This window comes from Trichomycterus rosablanca, chromosome 18, assembly GCF_030014385.1.
Source record: "Trichomycterus rosablanca isolate fTriRos1 chromosome 18, fTriRos1.hap1, whole genome shotgun sequence".
Lineage (NCBI taxonomy): Eukaryota > Metazoa > Chordata > Actinopteri > Siluriformes > Trichomycteridae > Trichomycterus > Trichomycterus rosablanca.
In genome coordinates, this window is record NC_086005.1 from 21839935 (window position 1) to 21854930 (window position 14996).

At 36.7% G+C, this 14996-nt stretch overlaps 1 protein-coding gene and 2 long non-coding RNA genes across 3 annotated transcripts; 2 read left to right on the forward strand and 1 right to left on the reverse strand.

Annotated features, from left to right (window-relative positions):
* The first annotated feature begins 272 nt into the window (after nucleotides 1-272).
* On the forward strand, nucleotides 273-912 carry LOC134332533 (uncharacterized). Its single transcript, XR_010015260.1, has 3 exons — nucleotides 273-309; nucleotides 403-471; nucleotides 846-912. It is a non-coding gene; the product is annotated as an uncharacterized LOC134332533 (long non-coding RNA).
* Nucleotides 913-1302: 390 nt separating this feature from the next.
* On the forward strand, nucleotides 1303-2225 carry LOC134332160 (uncharacterized). Its single transcript, XR_010015221.1, has 3 exons — nucleotides 1303-1350; nucleotides 1534-1616; nucleotides 1978-2225. It is a non-coding gene; the product is annotated as an uncharacterized LOC134332160 (long non-coding RNA).
* A 9632-nt stretch (nucleotides 2226-11857) lies between these two features.
* LOC134332839 (reticulon-4 receptor-like 1) lies at nucleotides 11858-14480 on the reverse strand. The gene is made up of 3 exons (XM_063014670.1): nucleotides 14390-14480; nucleotides 13350-13801; nucleotides 11858-13021 (listed from the first exon to the last, which is right to left on the reverse strand). The coding sequence occupies exons 1-3, from the start codon at nucleotides 14478-14480 to the stop codon at nucleotides 12125-12127; spliced, it is 1440 nt and encodes a 479-aa protein (XP_062870740.1). The 3' UTR covers nucleotides 11858-12124.
* Nucleotides 14481-14996: the final 516 nt, after the last annotated feature.

Consider the following 14996-nt stretch of genomic DNA (forward strand, 5'->3'; position numbering starts at 1 on the left):
AAGTTTATCTACACCTTGAGACACACAGACTTTGTGACACTACGGCCTCACGAACTGTTGAATGGCGAAGTAAGTTTTTAAATATAAAGAAATTTATTAAACAATATTTTTATCAACCAATATTAACCAACTGTATTAACATTTTTAATTGGATTAAATCACATTTTGTTTTAGGCAATTGAATGCTACATTCTAGCTAATCTCAATAAATACAACAAGACTGGGCAGCTACTTCTACTTAATCATTACATCACTGGTGTAATTCTTCATGGAACAAGAGAACAGGTAGCACGTCAAGGTTTGAAAAATGTGAGTTTTAATTTACTTACTGAAAGTACTGTGTCAGTGCATTTTTAATTAAAGTCTAGCAGTTTAAGGAATTAATGGAACAATGTATTACAGGTGAACTTTGGTGCGTATGATGGTGCTGTGTCATTTGTCAACATAGATAATAATCACTGGAAGTTTGTGGTGAGTTTTTGGCTATCTATTACAAATTACAATGCCAAATAAAGTAAAACTTTTCTATTAAACACACACACAGATCCCTCACCATGCTTCACAGCTTTAAATTTCAGTGCACTCTGTGAAAATAGAGTCTAGCTGTGTGAAGAGGTGTCCAGCCTTAGGTTGCTGAAAACCAACATTTTAAATTGCCTCTTGTGTTCCACTAATATCAGCTCACTAAGTAACTGTGAAACAATGGCTGTTTTTATTGAGGGTGCAGAAGATTCTAAAAATTCTTTACATTTTTAATATATTTTTTAAAATTTATTTAAAATAAAGTTTTACCAGAGTAATTTAGACATTTGCATAACACTGTACTGTTCATTACTTCTTACCAGTATCTTCATGCACTGTCGGGCGTTGTGTTTGTGATTGATCCAGCTTTTGCTGCGAATGACATGGAAGATTCAAGAAATGCTGTTCAAAAATTTCAGTAAAATATTTCTTACTTATTATTTAAATGATTATAAATTGTTGGTCAGAACGGACTCTCATACTGCCTAATATTTGCAGAGATTACTTCAGAATGCGTCTACATAGACTAGGCAAACTAGGATGGGTCAACATTAAATGGAAGCCTGGAATAATTCAGCACACTGTTCAAAAAGATGGAACAAGTTGTGGAGTATTTGTGATGCAGGTACTATCAACACTAAAAGTGTTTTTGAAAGTACTGTATATTTAAAATCATCTACATGAAATTTACAATTTCAATCTAACAGATGGCAAAAGAGACTATAGAACAGTTTCCTGAAATTCCAGTTTGCTTCAATATTGATCCCAGTAAAGGCTTCATCAAGAATCTACGGGAGAAAATTGCACAGACAGTGCTATCTGCATCAGGTACTGCACTACAACAAAAGTATTATAACGGTTGTTTTTGTTGCTGTGTGTATGTGTGTATGTGTGTATGTGTGTGTGTGTTTGTGTGTGTGTGTGTGTGTGTGTGAGATAATGTACATCCCTAAAGTGCACAATTGTCTTGGTTTACATTTTTTATAATGTACTTTCTTTTTTCTTTTTAAGTATCAAAAGATGAATACTGTGCATCCTGTGGACTTAAGGAACTACCTAGAATCACAGAGACAGTGGACACATTTATTAACTGGGTATTTTACATTATCTTTTAAATGATATATTACATTTATTACAAACGTGAACAGTTATTGTTGTTGTTTTTTTTTTTTTTATCTTTTTACATCACAAATACTGTGTGTAATTGAATTACTAAAGGCAGCTTCCAGGTTTGTACTTTTTAACTTTTTAAGTATTTATTGAAACAAGGACTAGGTGCTATACAAGTTGGTATCCTCTTTCTCACATGCCTCTTAGTCCAGTTCTCTAGATTTGCGTTGTAAAAAGTATAAATTAAGTTGTTACACCAGTTTTTTTGTGTGTCTAATTGTTTATTACCATGTATGTAGACACTGGTTTGTGTTTAAATATAGTTATATTGTGTATTCTTTTCAGACTCAGTGTGATCACTGTGAAAGGTGGTACCATGATTCCTGCATGCAAATCGACAATCGCAATAAATGGCACTGCAATCTTTGTAAAGAAAAAAAAAAAAAGGACACAAACTCATAAAAGTCTTGACACAGACTACGCACAAAAAAAAAGTGTATGTGTGTGCATATATGACAGATGTTACAATCATCAGGTTCATTGTCATAGACAATGTTTGTATGAGTATGTTTGTATATATAATTTTGTAAAATGTGTAGCTATATTTATTGTTGTAAAAATTTTTTTGAACTTTGAAATAAGTCGTGTTTTAATAAATTTAACATATTTTCATTCTGTGCATAACAGTCTTTGCTATTGTTGTATGGGACAAAAACTTTAATAATAGTGTTGTATTACACTTTGGGATGCAATTCTTTAAAAAAAAAAAAATTAGACCATCACATAGAGTACAAGTAAAAGATTTGTTTAAAAAACAATTGTTGTAGGTAATAAGGTATGTAGTAGATATTTAGTAAGTATGACATATTGATGTGTGTATAAAATAGATTGTCATTATTAAATGAAATCACACTTTGGAATGAAATCAAACCAAAAAACATTGTACAAAGTTATGTATTTATTACTTGTATTTAATAATTTTTATTTAATAGATTAAAAACAAGGTATGTATTACGTGAGGGAATGTAATATGTTTACTCATATCAGAGTGTAATAGATTTATCTCTGATACACACTTACTACGGATATATTGATTGTAACTTTAAATTGAAATAAGTTTAAAATAAAAGCATTATTTAAAAAAAAACTTTTGTAGGTTGTGAGGGACATTAATATGTGTATAATAAAAATAGTTTGTGTTTTTACATTAAATCATATCAGAGTGTAATAGATTTATCTCTGATACACACTTATTACAGACTTATTACTATGAATTTTAACTACAAAATAAAATAAGAAACAGCAGTATCTATAAAACTACTTTTGTAGGATGTGAGGGACATTAACATGTGCTCATAAAAAGTAGTTTGGGTTTATTATATTAAATATTATCAGAGTTTAATAGATTTCTTTAGTTCCAATATAAAAGTATATTGATACTAAGTATAAATTAAAAAAATTAAAAATAAAAGTAGTATCTATAAAATAACTTTTGTAGATTGTAAGGGACATTAATATGTGTATATTAAAAATAGTGTGGGTTTATCATATTAAATGATGTAAGATTTTAATAGATTTATCTCTTATACACACTTATTACGTATTCATTGATCTTAAGTATAAATTAAAATAAATTATGAATAAAAGTATTATTTAAAAAAGAAGGTTTGTAGGATGTGAGGGACATTGATATGTGTATATTAAAAATAGTTTGGGTTTCTTTTATTAAATCATGTAAGAGTTTAATAGATGTATCTCTTATAAACACTTATTACGTATTCATTGATCTTAAGTATAAATTAAAATAAATTAAAAATAAAAGTATTATTTAAAAAAGAAGGTTTGTAGGTTGTGAGGGACATTAATATGTGTATATTAAAAATAGTTTGGGTTTATTATATTAAATCATGTAAGAGTTTAATAGATTTATTTACTTCCAATATAAAAGTATTACGTATTCATTGATCTTAAGTATAAATTAAAATAAAATAAAAGGTATCATCTATAAAACAAGGTTTGTAGGTTGTGAGATACAATAATTTGTGTTTATAAAAAAAAGATTGACATGAATCCATGAATACATTACAAGACTTTAATGGATTTTTTTCTCTGTAATAAGTGCAGAGTAAATGTTTCCTACGTTTTTCTGTTAGTTTGATGACGCTCCCTAACGCTTTAGCTGAAGTTGACGCTTGATCAGCGGTTTCATTTTAATCTTTCTTGAAATAAATACATTTAACCTCAAAATTACTATAAAATAATTTTTGTAGTATGTAGTACACTTAAATCTGTGCAACAAATCGTAAAATAAGTAGGTGTTAGGTGTTTTTTGAACCATTTATATAGATCGGAATGGCGAATGTTAAACGAATGTCGAATATAAAACTAACTTTACCGCAGTACGAAACTGGTAATGAATAAACTTTTGCCTCTGATTGGCTCTGTAACGTTTTCTGTTCTCATCTACATCACAAGTAAGAACCGCTCACGATTTACCAAAGTGAACCAGGAGTTTATATAACGTGCTGATAGAATCGACTCAGATGTGACCGGGTTGAATTATCTTTTTAAAGTAAATATTACAATCAGCAAAATTACATCGTATGTATGATGCACAACGTTAATGATGTTATTTTAGGTCATGAAGAGCTTTCACGATGGTTTCTGTACGATGGTTGATGAATGGTGATGTGATGGTTGGCGCTTCGTAGCTCAAAGTCTGGATCAATCCACTGAGCTGTTAACTTAACATGGTCTTTATATATCACACGATCGGATCGGCTACTTTTAGGAAATATCGGCCGATCGCATATTTTTATTAAAAATCGGCCGATACCGATTCATAGCCGATCGATCGTCCCATCTCTATGTAAAATCATTACACAATTAGTGGTGGTGGTCATTTCTAGAGTTACTTTGAGGAATTGAGGGCTAGTTTGTATACTACTGTACTTAATAATGTGAAAGTACTATATTTGTTATAATTCTTGTACCACATATTTCATTAGAAAGTTATACATGCTTTGTACTACTATAGTGGTTAAGGTACTGGACTAATAATCAGAAGGTCACTGGTTCAAATCCCACCACTGCCAGGTGGCTGCTATTGGGCCCTTGAGCAAGGCCTTTAACCCTCAATTGCTGTATACTCTCTTTGGATAAAGGCGTCTGCTAAATGCTGAAAATGTAAATGATGTATGAGTTTTTTGGGTATTATTAATCAGTATCTCAGCTGTGAACTAGTTGGCTAGGCTAGGTATTGACACATTCACACGGCTGTTCTAACCTTATTACTAGGAGTTGGGCGGATCGATCCAAATATCGATATTATCGATACTTCAGTTTAATTTTTTTTCCCCCTACATTCAGCACGTTTCTCCCGTTTAATCAGAAAGTAGTGATGGGACATTCTGTGCCGAGGCTTCGGAGCATGTGAATAATAATAAAAATACAATGAATGAAGTCACCATCACCCCAGTATTCATAAGCACAATCACAGCCCCATCTTTGGAAAACACTGCAACAGTTTTAACATAAACATCTCATGCATGTCCTTATTATTTCTTTTATTTATTTAAACATAGGATTTATTTAAACATTGACTGAAATCATACTGACAAGTGTTTTGACATTAATAGACTTCTATTACTATACACATCAAAAACAGAATAAATGAATGAACCACACAAAATCAAATTAATTTATTTCTATTCTTGGCAGTGATTATTCCCATGCTGACACTGTTGCAAGACAGCCAAGAGGCCATCACACATAGTTGAAATGACAGTAAAGGTTTTGACCAGCAGGGGGGTTTGTGTGCACATGAAGCTTCGAGAAATGAACCTTTTTTAACCAATTGGATGGAAAGGATCAAGGCTTCATGAGGCTTCATCTGCCATCACTATCAGAAAGTAGAAACCAGCCATTTCTCTCACCTTACTGCTCCTGCTCTGCTGTGTTGTGGTACTGTCACGTGACTAAGGGCACTGAGAGACCGAACACATGCAGCAGTGAGAGAGGAGCTGTGTGGGGATATTTTATGGCAGTAAATGTAAAAAAAATGAAATAAAGAATATTAAAGTTTAAAACATCTGTTCTCTACGATGGCGTATTAGGGTCACTGTAAAAAAATATTTTTAAGTCTCATTTTCGAGATTAAAGTCAAATTATTATGAGAATAAAGTCGAAATTATTTCGAGATTAAAGTCAAAATGATTATGAGAATAAAGTCGAAATATTATGGCCAAAGAGTGTGCAGCCGTCGTAGGCTTGTCAGTTCACAGAAGCACGGGTCTCAGTACCTGGATCTGGACCTGGATTTTAACACAAAGTTTCTATGGCCATAATATTTTGACTTTAATCTCGTAATATTTCGACTTTATTCTCATAATATTTTTACTTTAATCTCAAAATCAAAACTTATATGACTTTATTCTCAAAATCAAAACTTAAAAAAAAAAATTCTTTAAAGTGACTAATACGCCATCGTAGATCTTTAGTAATACTTTTGTTTACTTTATTTTTTGTAAGCCACAGAAGTGCAGTGAAACTTTATTTTTGTTATATTATTGTATATGATTGTATGAAAAACCTCTAACTGAAAATGAATTTGTTATTTAATAATTTTGTGTATTTTGTTTATTTTACAAAAAGACAGAAAAGTGATAATAAATGCACATGTTTATCATTTATGTAGGAGTATTTTAGCACTGCACTCTCAACTGTTTCTATTAAAACGCATGATTTATAATCCTATTTTAAAAACTGGTTCAGCTGGTATAAAACCTCCCTGTTATTTGTGCTCTGCTTCACTGATCACGGTTCAAGATCCACATGATGGCGCAGAAACACCACAAACATTCTGAAAACGCTTCATTTGGTCAAATTTCCGTTTATTACCAAAACTGTCATAAATAGCGAGTACTAATTGTTATTTTCATATATGGAATTGCAATAAATTATTCTATTGAAATGTAAATAAGCAATATTATAATTAATTAAAATGAATGATGAGTCGGTTCAGTGATTCAGTGATTCATTACTAGTTGCTCAAAAGTGTGTCAGTCACGTGTTTAGCGAGGTGACGTCACCGACATGCCACAGTGACGGTGGATTGTTTGTTAGCGGTTTAGTGAAAGTAGCAGCAGAGACACTAACATTACTTATTTATTCTCTCGAAGCAGTGAAAACTGGAGAAGCAGACGCGACATGAGAGGAAACCAAACCAAGGCAAACTCAGCTAGGATACCAGGGATCGTTGTTGTTTGGATAAATGATCATCTGTTAACAGCATTGATAAACTAAGTTGGTTGTGAGCGGGTGGAACAGCGACCTTGTTGCGGTTGTAGCTGTAAATGTTTGTATCGTTCATGCTGCTTATTTTGCACAAAGCGTGTTTAGTTTTTGTCTGTGTCTATTTACAAGTACAAATAAAGAACATATATTGAAATTTTACATAACTTCTTGATTACTGTCCTGATTTGCACACACTCTTAAACACAATGGTTCTTTAGTCGAGACGATGGTTCATTTGTACTTAAAGGCTTCTGTGCATTATGAAATGTAGCCTAATTATCATCAGAAACACAAATAATGAAAACCACATTTAATGGTGGTCCACGATTTTGATTTGTGTCCTTGATACCACTTAAAGCTAACAAGCGTATAATCAATCTCCCTGCTGAAACTTTCTCTTGGATTTAATTAATATTGTTTCGTTCTTCTTTTATTTCTGACAGAAGATTGTAAGTTTTTGAATACTTCACTTTGCACATTCAGAAATAGGGGCAATTTTATGGAAATTATAGTGTAAATTACGTACTTGGCGCAACTTAAGCAAATTCACTAAACCACCTTAATACGTAGGTCGGCTTGGTGAATCGGAGCATGCGTAGTGAGGGTCTCATTCCGTGTTTGTTTTGATGAATAAATGTTCTTTTCTTTTGAATTTGTGCTTATAAATATAAACAGAATAGCATCTATTATTTTATTTTAAATTAACAAGGACGCATATATTCGGTCACTATTATAAATGTACAGATTTATTCACCCAGCAAACACAACTACGAGTTAGCCGCTTGGTGGTGATAGATACTTCACTTATCCCGAGGGAAATGACACCATGATGGTACGTTGTGAGAAAGCAAAGCACCCAGAAACAAGAAATCTGACAAAAATGTCTGTATTACAATAATAATATGATAGAGTTATAAATACAGAGTGCTTATAGAAACAGAAATCACTGCAATTAGCTTAGCAGCTAACACTAGCGACTACGCTAACAAGTACCGTGTTGTTTACCTTGGATATTAACTCACAGCTGTAATGTGTTTCGTATAGTTAGAATACTGCACAGTGTACGAGTTATTATTGTATATCTGTCATAATAATAGTTAATCAGTATCTCAGCTGTGAACTAGTTGGCTAGTGTCTTATATGCACACCTTACTCCTCCTGAGCTTGCAGTTTGTTGTCGTATTGTCACGTGACTAAGGGCGCTGAGAGACCGGACACATGTAGCAGAGAGAGAGAGAGAGAGAGAGAGAGAGAGAGAATAGAGGCTGAGAGAGAGGAGCTGTGTGTGGGGGGGATAATTTCAGAAAAGTGCAATAAAAAGGAAGAATTATGTTTTATTATTATATAATTGGTTCTTAACAAAAACCTCAGACTTAGTTCATTAGAGTAATAATGCCCTACTCATAAATCATGACACACTGCTCTCCCCTACATGAAAGTAAACAAACTGCTTTTATAAGTAAAAAGTATCGGTGCTGGTATCGGATCGATACCAAATTTTGCAGTATCACACATCACTAGCTAGAAGCAATGGATATGTGTGTGTATTTTAGGAAACATACACTGATCAGCCATAACATTAAAACCACCTCCTTGTTTCTACACTCACTGTCCATTTTATCAGCTCCACTTACCATATAGAAGCACTTTGTAGTTCTACAATTACTGACTGTAGTCCATCTGTTTCTCTACATACCTTTTTAGCCTGCTTTCACCCTGTTCTTCAATGGTCAGGACCCCCACAGGACCACCACAGTGTAGGTATTATTTGGGTGGTGGATCATTCTCAGCCCTGCAGTGACACTGACATGGTGGTGGTGTGTTATTGTGCTGGTATTAGTGGATAAGACACAGCAGCGCTGCTGGAGTTTTTAAACACAGTGTCCACTCACTGTCCATTCTGTTAGACACTCCTACCTAGTTGGTCCACCTTGTAGATGTAAAGTCAGAGACGATCGCTCATCTATTGCTGCTGTTTGAGTTGGTCATCTTCTAGACCTTCATCAGTGGTCGCAGGACGCTGCCTACGGGGGGCTGTTGGCTGGATAAATTTTTTGTTGGTGGACTTCTCTTAGTGGTGTAAAAGGTATGCAAATTGTCTGAAAAAGGTTGATGTGTTTTCTCCCATGAACATTTGGCAGTTTTGTACTTGTTTTATGAACTTTCTAGCAACAGTACTGGTTTTAAGACTTTTTCAGATAGTCATCTCTTTTAAGCATAACTAAGGGAATGTAGAATGTAGTTGCTCTATTGTTTAAGGCTCACAGGTTTAGTATATTTAATATACATTTTAAATCGGGTTAAAAATATTATTTTTCAAAACTAAAATCTGAGGACTAAACTACCAAACCCTCACATGATTTTAGCTTTAATATTGCAGCATTTTTTAATAGCTTATGAGTTAAATAGGCAAATATGGACTGTGATAGTTCAGTGGTATTGTCATAACTTCCAGATTCAAGAGCAGTTCCTTCCCACAGGCCATCATCCTCCTAAATAAATAAATGACAATATTCACCTGCTGCCAATTGACTAAATACTGTAGTACTCATCCTACATGCTGTGCACTTTACTGTTATTTTATAAATATTCCACACGCTGCTAGCTTACATTATCTGTATATTACTGTATATTGCCATCGGTATGTTACCTTATATTGTGTACCTCTGCTTATATGTACATACATAGTACATTGGTCACTGAATACTGTACATACATACATGTACACGTCCACACATTTTCTATATATTGCCTGTACAGTGTATCACAAAAGTGAGTACAGCCCTCACATTTCTGCAGATATTTAAGTATATCTTTTCATGGGACAACACTGACAAAATGAAAATTTGACACAATGAAAAGTAGTCTGTGTGCAGCTTATATAACAGTGTACATTTATTCTTCCCTCAAAATAACTCAAAATACAGCCATTAATGTCTAAACCACCGGCAACAAAAGTGAGTACACCCCTAAGAGACTACACCCCTAAATGTCCAAATTGAGCACTGCTTGTCATTTTCCCTCCAAAATGTCATGTGATTTGTTAGTGTTACTAGGTCTCAGGTATGCATAGGGAGCAGGTGTGTTCAATTTAGTAGTACAGCTCTCACACTCTCTCATACTGGTCACTGAAAGTTCCAACATGGCACCTCATGGCAAATAACTCTCTGAGGATCTTAAAAGACGAATTGTTGCGCTACATGAAGATGGCCAAGGCTACAAGAAGATTGCCAACACCCTGAAACTGAGCTGCAGCACAGTGGCCAAGATCATCCAGCGTTTTAAAAGAGCAGGGTCCACTCAGAACAGACCTCGCGTTGGTCGTCCAAAGAAGCTGAGTGCACGTGCTCAGCGTCACATCCAACTGCTGTCTTTGAAAGATAGGCGCAGGAGTGCTGTCAGCATTGCTGCAGAGATTGAAAAGGTGGGGGGTCAGCCTGTCAGTGCTCAGACCATACGCCGCACACTACATCAAATTGGTCTGCATGGCTGTCACCCCAGAAGGAAGCCTCTTCTGAAGTCTTTACACAAGAAAGCCCGCAAACAGTTGCTGAAGACATGTCAACAAAGGACATGGATTACTGGAACCATGTCCTATGGTCTGATGAGACCAAGATTAATTTGTTTGGTTCAGATGGTCTCAAGCATGTGTGGTGGCAATCAGGTGAGAAGTACAAAGATAAGTGTGTCATGCCTACAGTCAAGCATGGTGGTGGGAATGCCATGGTCTGGGGCTGCATGAGTGCAGCAGGTGTTGGGGAGTTACATTTCATTGAGGGACACATGAACTCCAATATGTACTGTGAAATACTGAAGCAGAGCATGATCCCCTCCCTCCGGAAACTGGTTCGCAGGGCAGTGTTCCAGCATGATAATGACCCCAAACACACCTCTAAGACGACCACTGCTTTATTGAAGAGGCTGAGGGTAAAGGTGATGGACTGGCCAAGCATGTCTCCAGACCTAAACCCAATAGAACATCTTTGGGGCATCCTCAAGCGGAAGGTGGAGGAGCGCAAAGTCTCGAATATCCGCCAGCTCCGTGATGTCGTCATGGAGGAGTGGAAAAGCATTCCAGTGGCAACCTGTGAAGCTCTGGTAAACTCCATGCCCAGGAGAGTTAAGGCAGTTCTGGGAAATAATGGTGGCCACACAAAATATTGACACTTCAGGAACTTTCACTAAGGGGTGTACTCACTTTTGTTGCCGGTGGTTTAGACATTAATGGCTGTATATTGAGTTATTTTGAGGGAAGAATAAATTTACACTGTTATATAAGCTGCACACAGACTACTTTTCATTGTGTCAAAGTGTCATTTTGTCAGTGTTGTCCCATGAAAAGATATACTTAAATATCTGCAGAAATGTGAGGGGTGTACTCACTTTTGTGATACACTGTATATAGTCTTATAGTTTGTATTTTTGTGTTTAATGTTTAATGTATACATTGCTTGTACACTGTATTTATACAAGAGAGACCATCAGCCGGAACCAAATTCCTTGTGTGTATCCACATACTTGGCCAATAAATCTGATTCTGATTCTAATAATAATGGTCTAGAAGGCTGCTGCTTCAAGCCCCACCATTACCGGGCCCACGAGTAAGGCCTAAATTGCTTGCATTGTATTTAGTCACAATTCTAAGTTGCTCCGGGTGAAAGCGTTTGCTAAATGCCAATGTATATCTTTAATTCTATACTAATGTTATCATTGTAAAGTTTAACAGCATACCTACACTTTAGTTACTGGGTCACAGCCATATAATTTATTCTTCAGTGAGGATTGACTTTTAGGGTATGCATAGGCAAACAGAAGATGACGGTTTCCATCCAGACCTTAGTAAAGCGCTGATGGTCCAGCACTGCTTTGTACAAAAAGAATGAGTACATAATATATCCTGCTCATATTTTATTATCAAATATGTGGCATATAGGACAACAAAAAGAGAACACAAGGTGAGAGTCTACTAGTCTTAAGTAGAACTCAAACAAATAAAAGTCAGCTCAGTTATATAAAAAATCTTATGTTACATTTCTGACTCAGAAATTTAGATATAATTGCTTTTTTGTCTGACACAAACACAAGTGATAACACACGATCAGAACTCACACCCATGAACACGCACACATGGACAATAGTGTTGGAGCCAAAGTACATGAGTTGGTCATATAGAGTTACAAAAAATAGCTGTGTTGCCTCAGTGCTGAATAAATGTCAAAAAAAGAGTTAGCAGGGAGATAAAAGAAAGTGGAGAATAGGCCTGAATTGAATGTGCTCTGTCAGTAGCTCTCTGAACCCCACTAGGAGGACCTACAGAAGTCCTTGAGATGCAATCATTTTTTTGTCTCTTAATAAAATCACCAGTAAAGGATGGATCATGTTTACCACCCATCTTCTTACTGTTCAAATACTTATGGTTATGTGCTTCGTTCTGAATTTTGCCCCTACGGCCATGTTGCCTCGTGCAATTCTTGTTCCATCCTGAGTCTGGGGGTGAAGAAGGGGTGGATAATGAAGTGTCAAAGTGTTGGTCCCAGTAATTCAGGTGAGGGTACTGATGGTGTAGTTGTGATCGGTGATGATGGCCTTTCTTTGGCAATACCTCCAAGTCTCCTTGGCTGGATTTGCTGTGGTACATGGGCTCAGAACCGGTGCATGTCGGCAAATCTTCCTTCATCATCTGCTTCAAATCCTTCTCAGCGAATTCAGGTGGAGTCACACAAACCACAGAAGATGTCGAGCCTCGAAAGCGCTTCAGCCATTCCCAAAGTGGCAGGATTCTGCATGTACACTCCCATGGATTGTCGTTAAGGCGTAGGTATTCAAGAGCTGGCAACGTGGCTAGGGTCTCAGCCTCTAGCTCTTGGAGGGAGTTGTTAAACAGGTAGAGAGTAGTCAGGCGCCGCAGGTCATGGAAGGCCAGCTGATGAATCCATTGTATCCGGTTTTGATGGAGCAGTAAGCGATCCAGAGTGCCAAGACCACGAAAGGTGTTCTGATGAAGGCTCCACAACCGGTTGCCATGCAGAAATAGGTGGCTGAGGTTAAGGAGGTCTATGAACATGTCATCCTCCAAAAATTCCAGCTTGTTGTCCTGCAAAGGAGAATTCAGTGATATTTAAATACAGTTTAGATATCAGACATGCTTTTCAGTTCAACTCGCATGTCCTGCTTATTAGCTACTATAAGCACATGCATATTTTCAGCCTGTGCATAAAAGCAATAGCTAATAATGTATGTAATATAAGTCTTAATTACCGATACTGATGATGAGATATACTAAGTATGTTTCCTCATGCAGTATTCAAACCTGATTCAATTGTTTATACCCAATTATGATAGAATCATCTGTGGAACAATTTCACAAACTCTTAAATTGCGCCATACTAACTTTTTGAAGTTGTATTTGGACCAGCCCCTACCTGCAAATAAAGATACTGCAGGTTGTTTAGGCCATCAAAAAGGCCAGCAGGGAGGGTCAGGAGGCCACACTGGTAGAGGTGGAGTGCACGGAGACGCCCGAGGCCCTGGAATGTCTCGGCAGACAGGGATTTTAGGAACCGGTTGCCACCGAGGTCAAGCTCTTCAAGGCGGGTGAAGCCCATAAAGGTGGTCGGCTGGATGTAGGATATGTTGTTGGAATAGAGCCACAACACAATGGTGGTTGGGCTAAACTGACCCTGAAGCAGCTGTTGGATTTTGTTGTTCTGTAGAAAGACACGCTCACTATGAGCTGGGATGTCCTTAGGCACTGTCCGAAAGTTGTGTGCTTGGCAGCTGACTGTGGTGGGTGAGTTGTAGCAGATGCAGTGGCGTGGACATGGCTGTGCCAGCTCCAAGCCACACAGCACAAGGAGAACTTCCAAACCACAGCCTACACAGACAAATACACAGAGAGAAGAAAAGAGATGGTGATTAAAAGCATTCAATTAATAAAAGCAATTGTTTATTTTGTTGCCTATAGAGCTTTATTTTGCATGTTTTCCCTGCGTTTGCATGGTTTTCCTTCAGGCGCTTTGGTTTCCTTCCACAAACCCAAAGATATGTAATCAGGCAAGTTGGAGCTACTACAAATTGGCCCAGTGTGTGTGTGTGTATGTCTGCCCTGCTGGCGACCTGTTCAGAGTGATTCCTGCATTTTGCCAAATCAACAAATCAGACCCATCGTGACCCTGATGAATCTTACCCCATTACCTAGGCAATGGCCTTCAGTTCACTAATATTCTTGGGGTTGTGTGCTCTAACTGCCTTCTTCAAATTCCAACCAAAGATTTTTAAAGGGTTACAAGTAAGGCGACTGTGAGGGCCACTCCAGAACCTTCCAGGACTGCTTCTGAAACCAAGCCTTGGTGGATTTTGACAAATGTTTGGAATCACTGTCCTGTTGAAAGGTCCTATGATGCCCAGGCCTCAGCTTTCTCACAGAAGGCATGACGTTCTCCTAGGATTGAAACCATCTTACCCTCCACACACTGCAGATTTCCAGTGCCAAAGGAATCAAAGCAGCTCCAGATTATCACCAAGCCACTGTAATGCTTTACTGTATGCTTCATTCTTCCTACTCCAGACATACAGCTGATCCATAGGCCAGAAAGGTTCTCTTGCTTCACAGGACAGAATTCCAAAATGTCTGGGGCTTATTTATGTAGTTTAAAGCATACTGGAGTAAACTTGTCTTGTGCTTTTAGGTCAGTAGAGGTGTACATCTTGGTGTTCGGGCATGTAGCACTTAGTATGCACCTTACTGTGCCCTAGTAAAACCTCAGTGCCTTTGTAATGTATCTTTCACTAAACTCTGATTTTTTCTGCTTACCCATAAGCAGATATAATTAGCATCATTAGTTGTTTTATTGTCCCCTTTTGTCTTCCCTTTAAGTGGTTTTTACATTTTTACTGCAAACATCCATTAGTGTTCCATGTAGTATCTAAAAATAAAACAGAACTGTGATGGGAACTTAAATACTGTGACTAATGCTCTTCTTTTTGTACAGTATGGGCTGACAATAGGGAGAGACATGCTATGATGGGAAAATTACCAAAGCACAGCAGGAAGTGAGAGATGAATGTTG

Excerpts from the sequence above, each read along its gene's own strand:
- LOC134332839 (XM_063014670.1), bottom strand. The coding sequence starts at position 14,480 with ATGAAGCATACAGTAAAGCATTACAGTGGCTTGGTGATAATCTGGAGC. Across the intron at positions 13,802-14,389 it reads AAATCTGCAGTGTGTGGAGG|GCTGTGGTTTGGAAGTTCTC; the intron begins GTAAGATGGTTT and ends TTGTCTGTGTAG. Across the intron at positions 13,022-13,349 it reads TGCAGTATCTTTATTTGCAG|GACAACAAGCTGGAATTTTT; the intron begins GTAGGGGCTGGT and ends TCTCCTTTGCAG.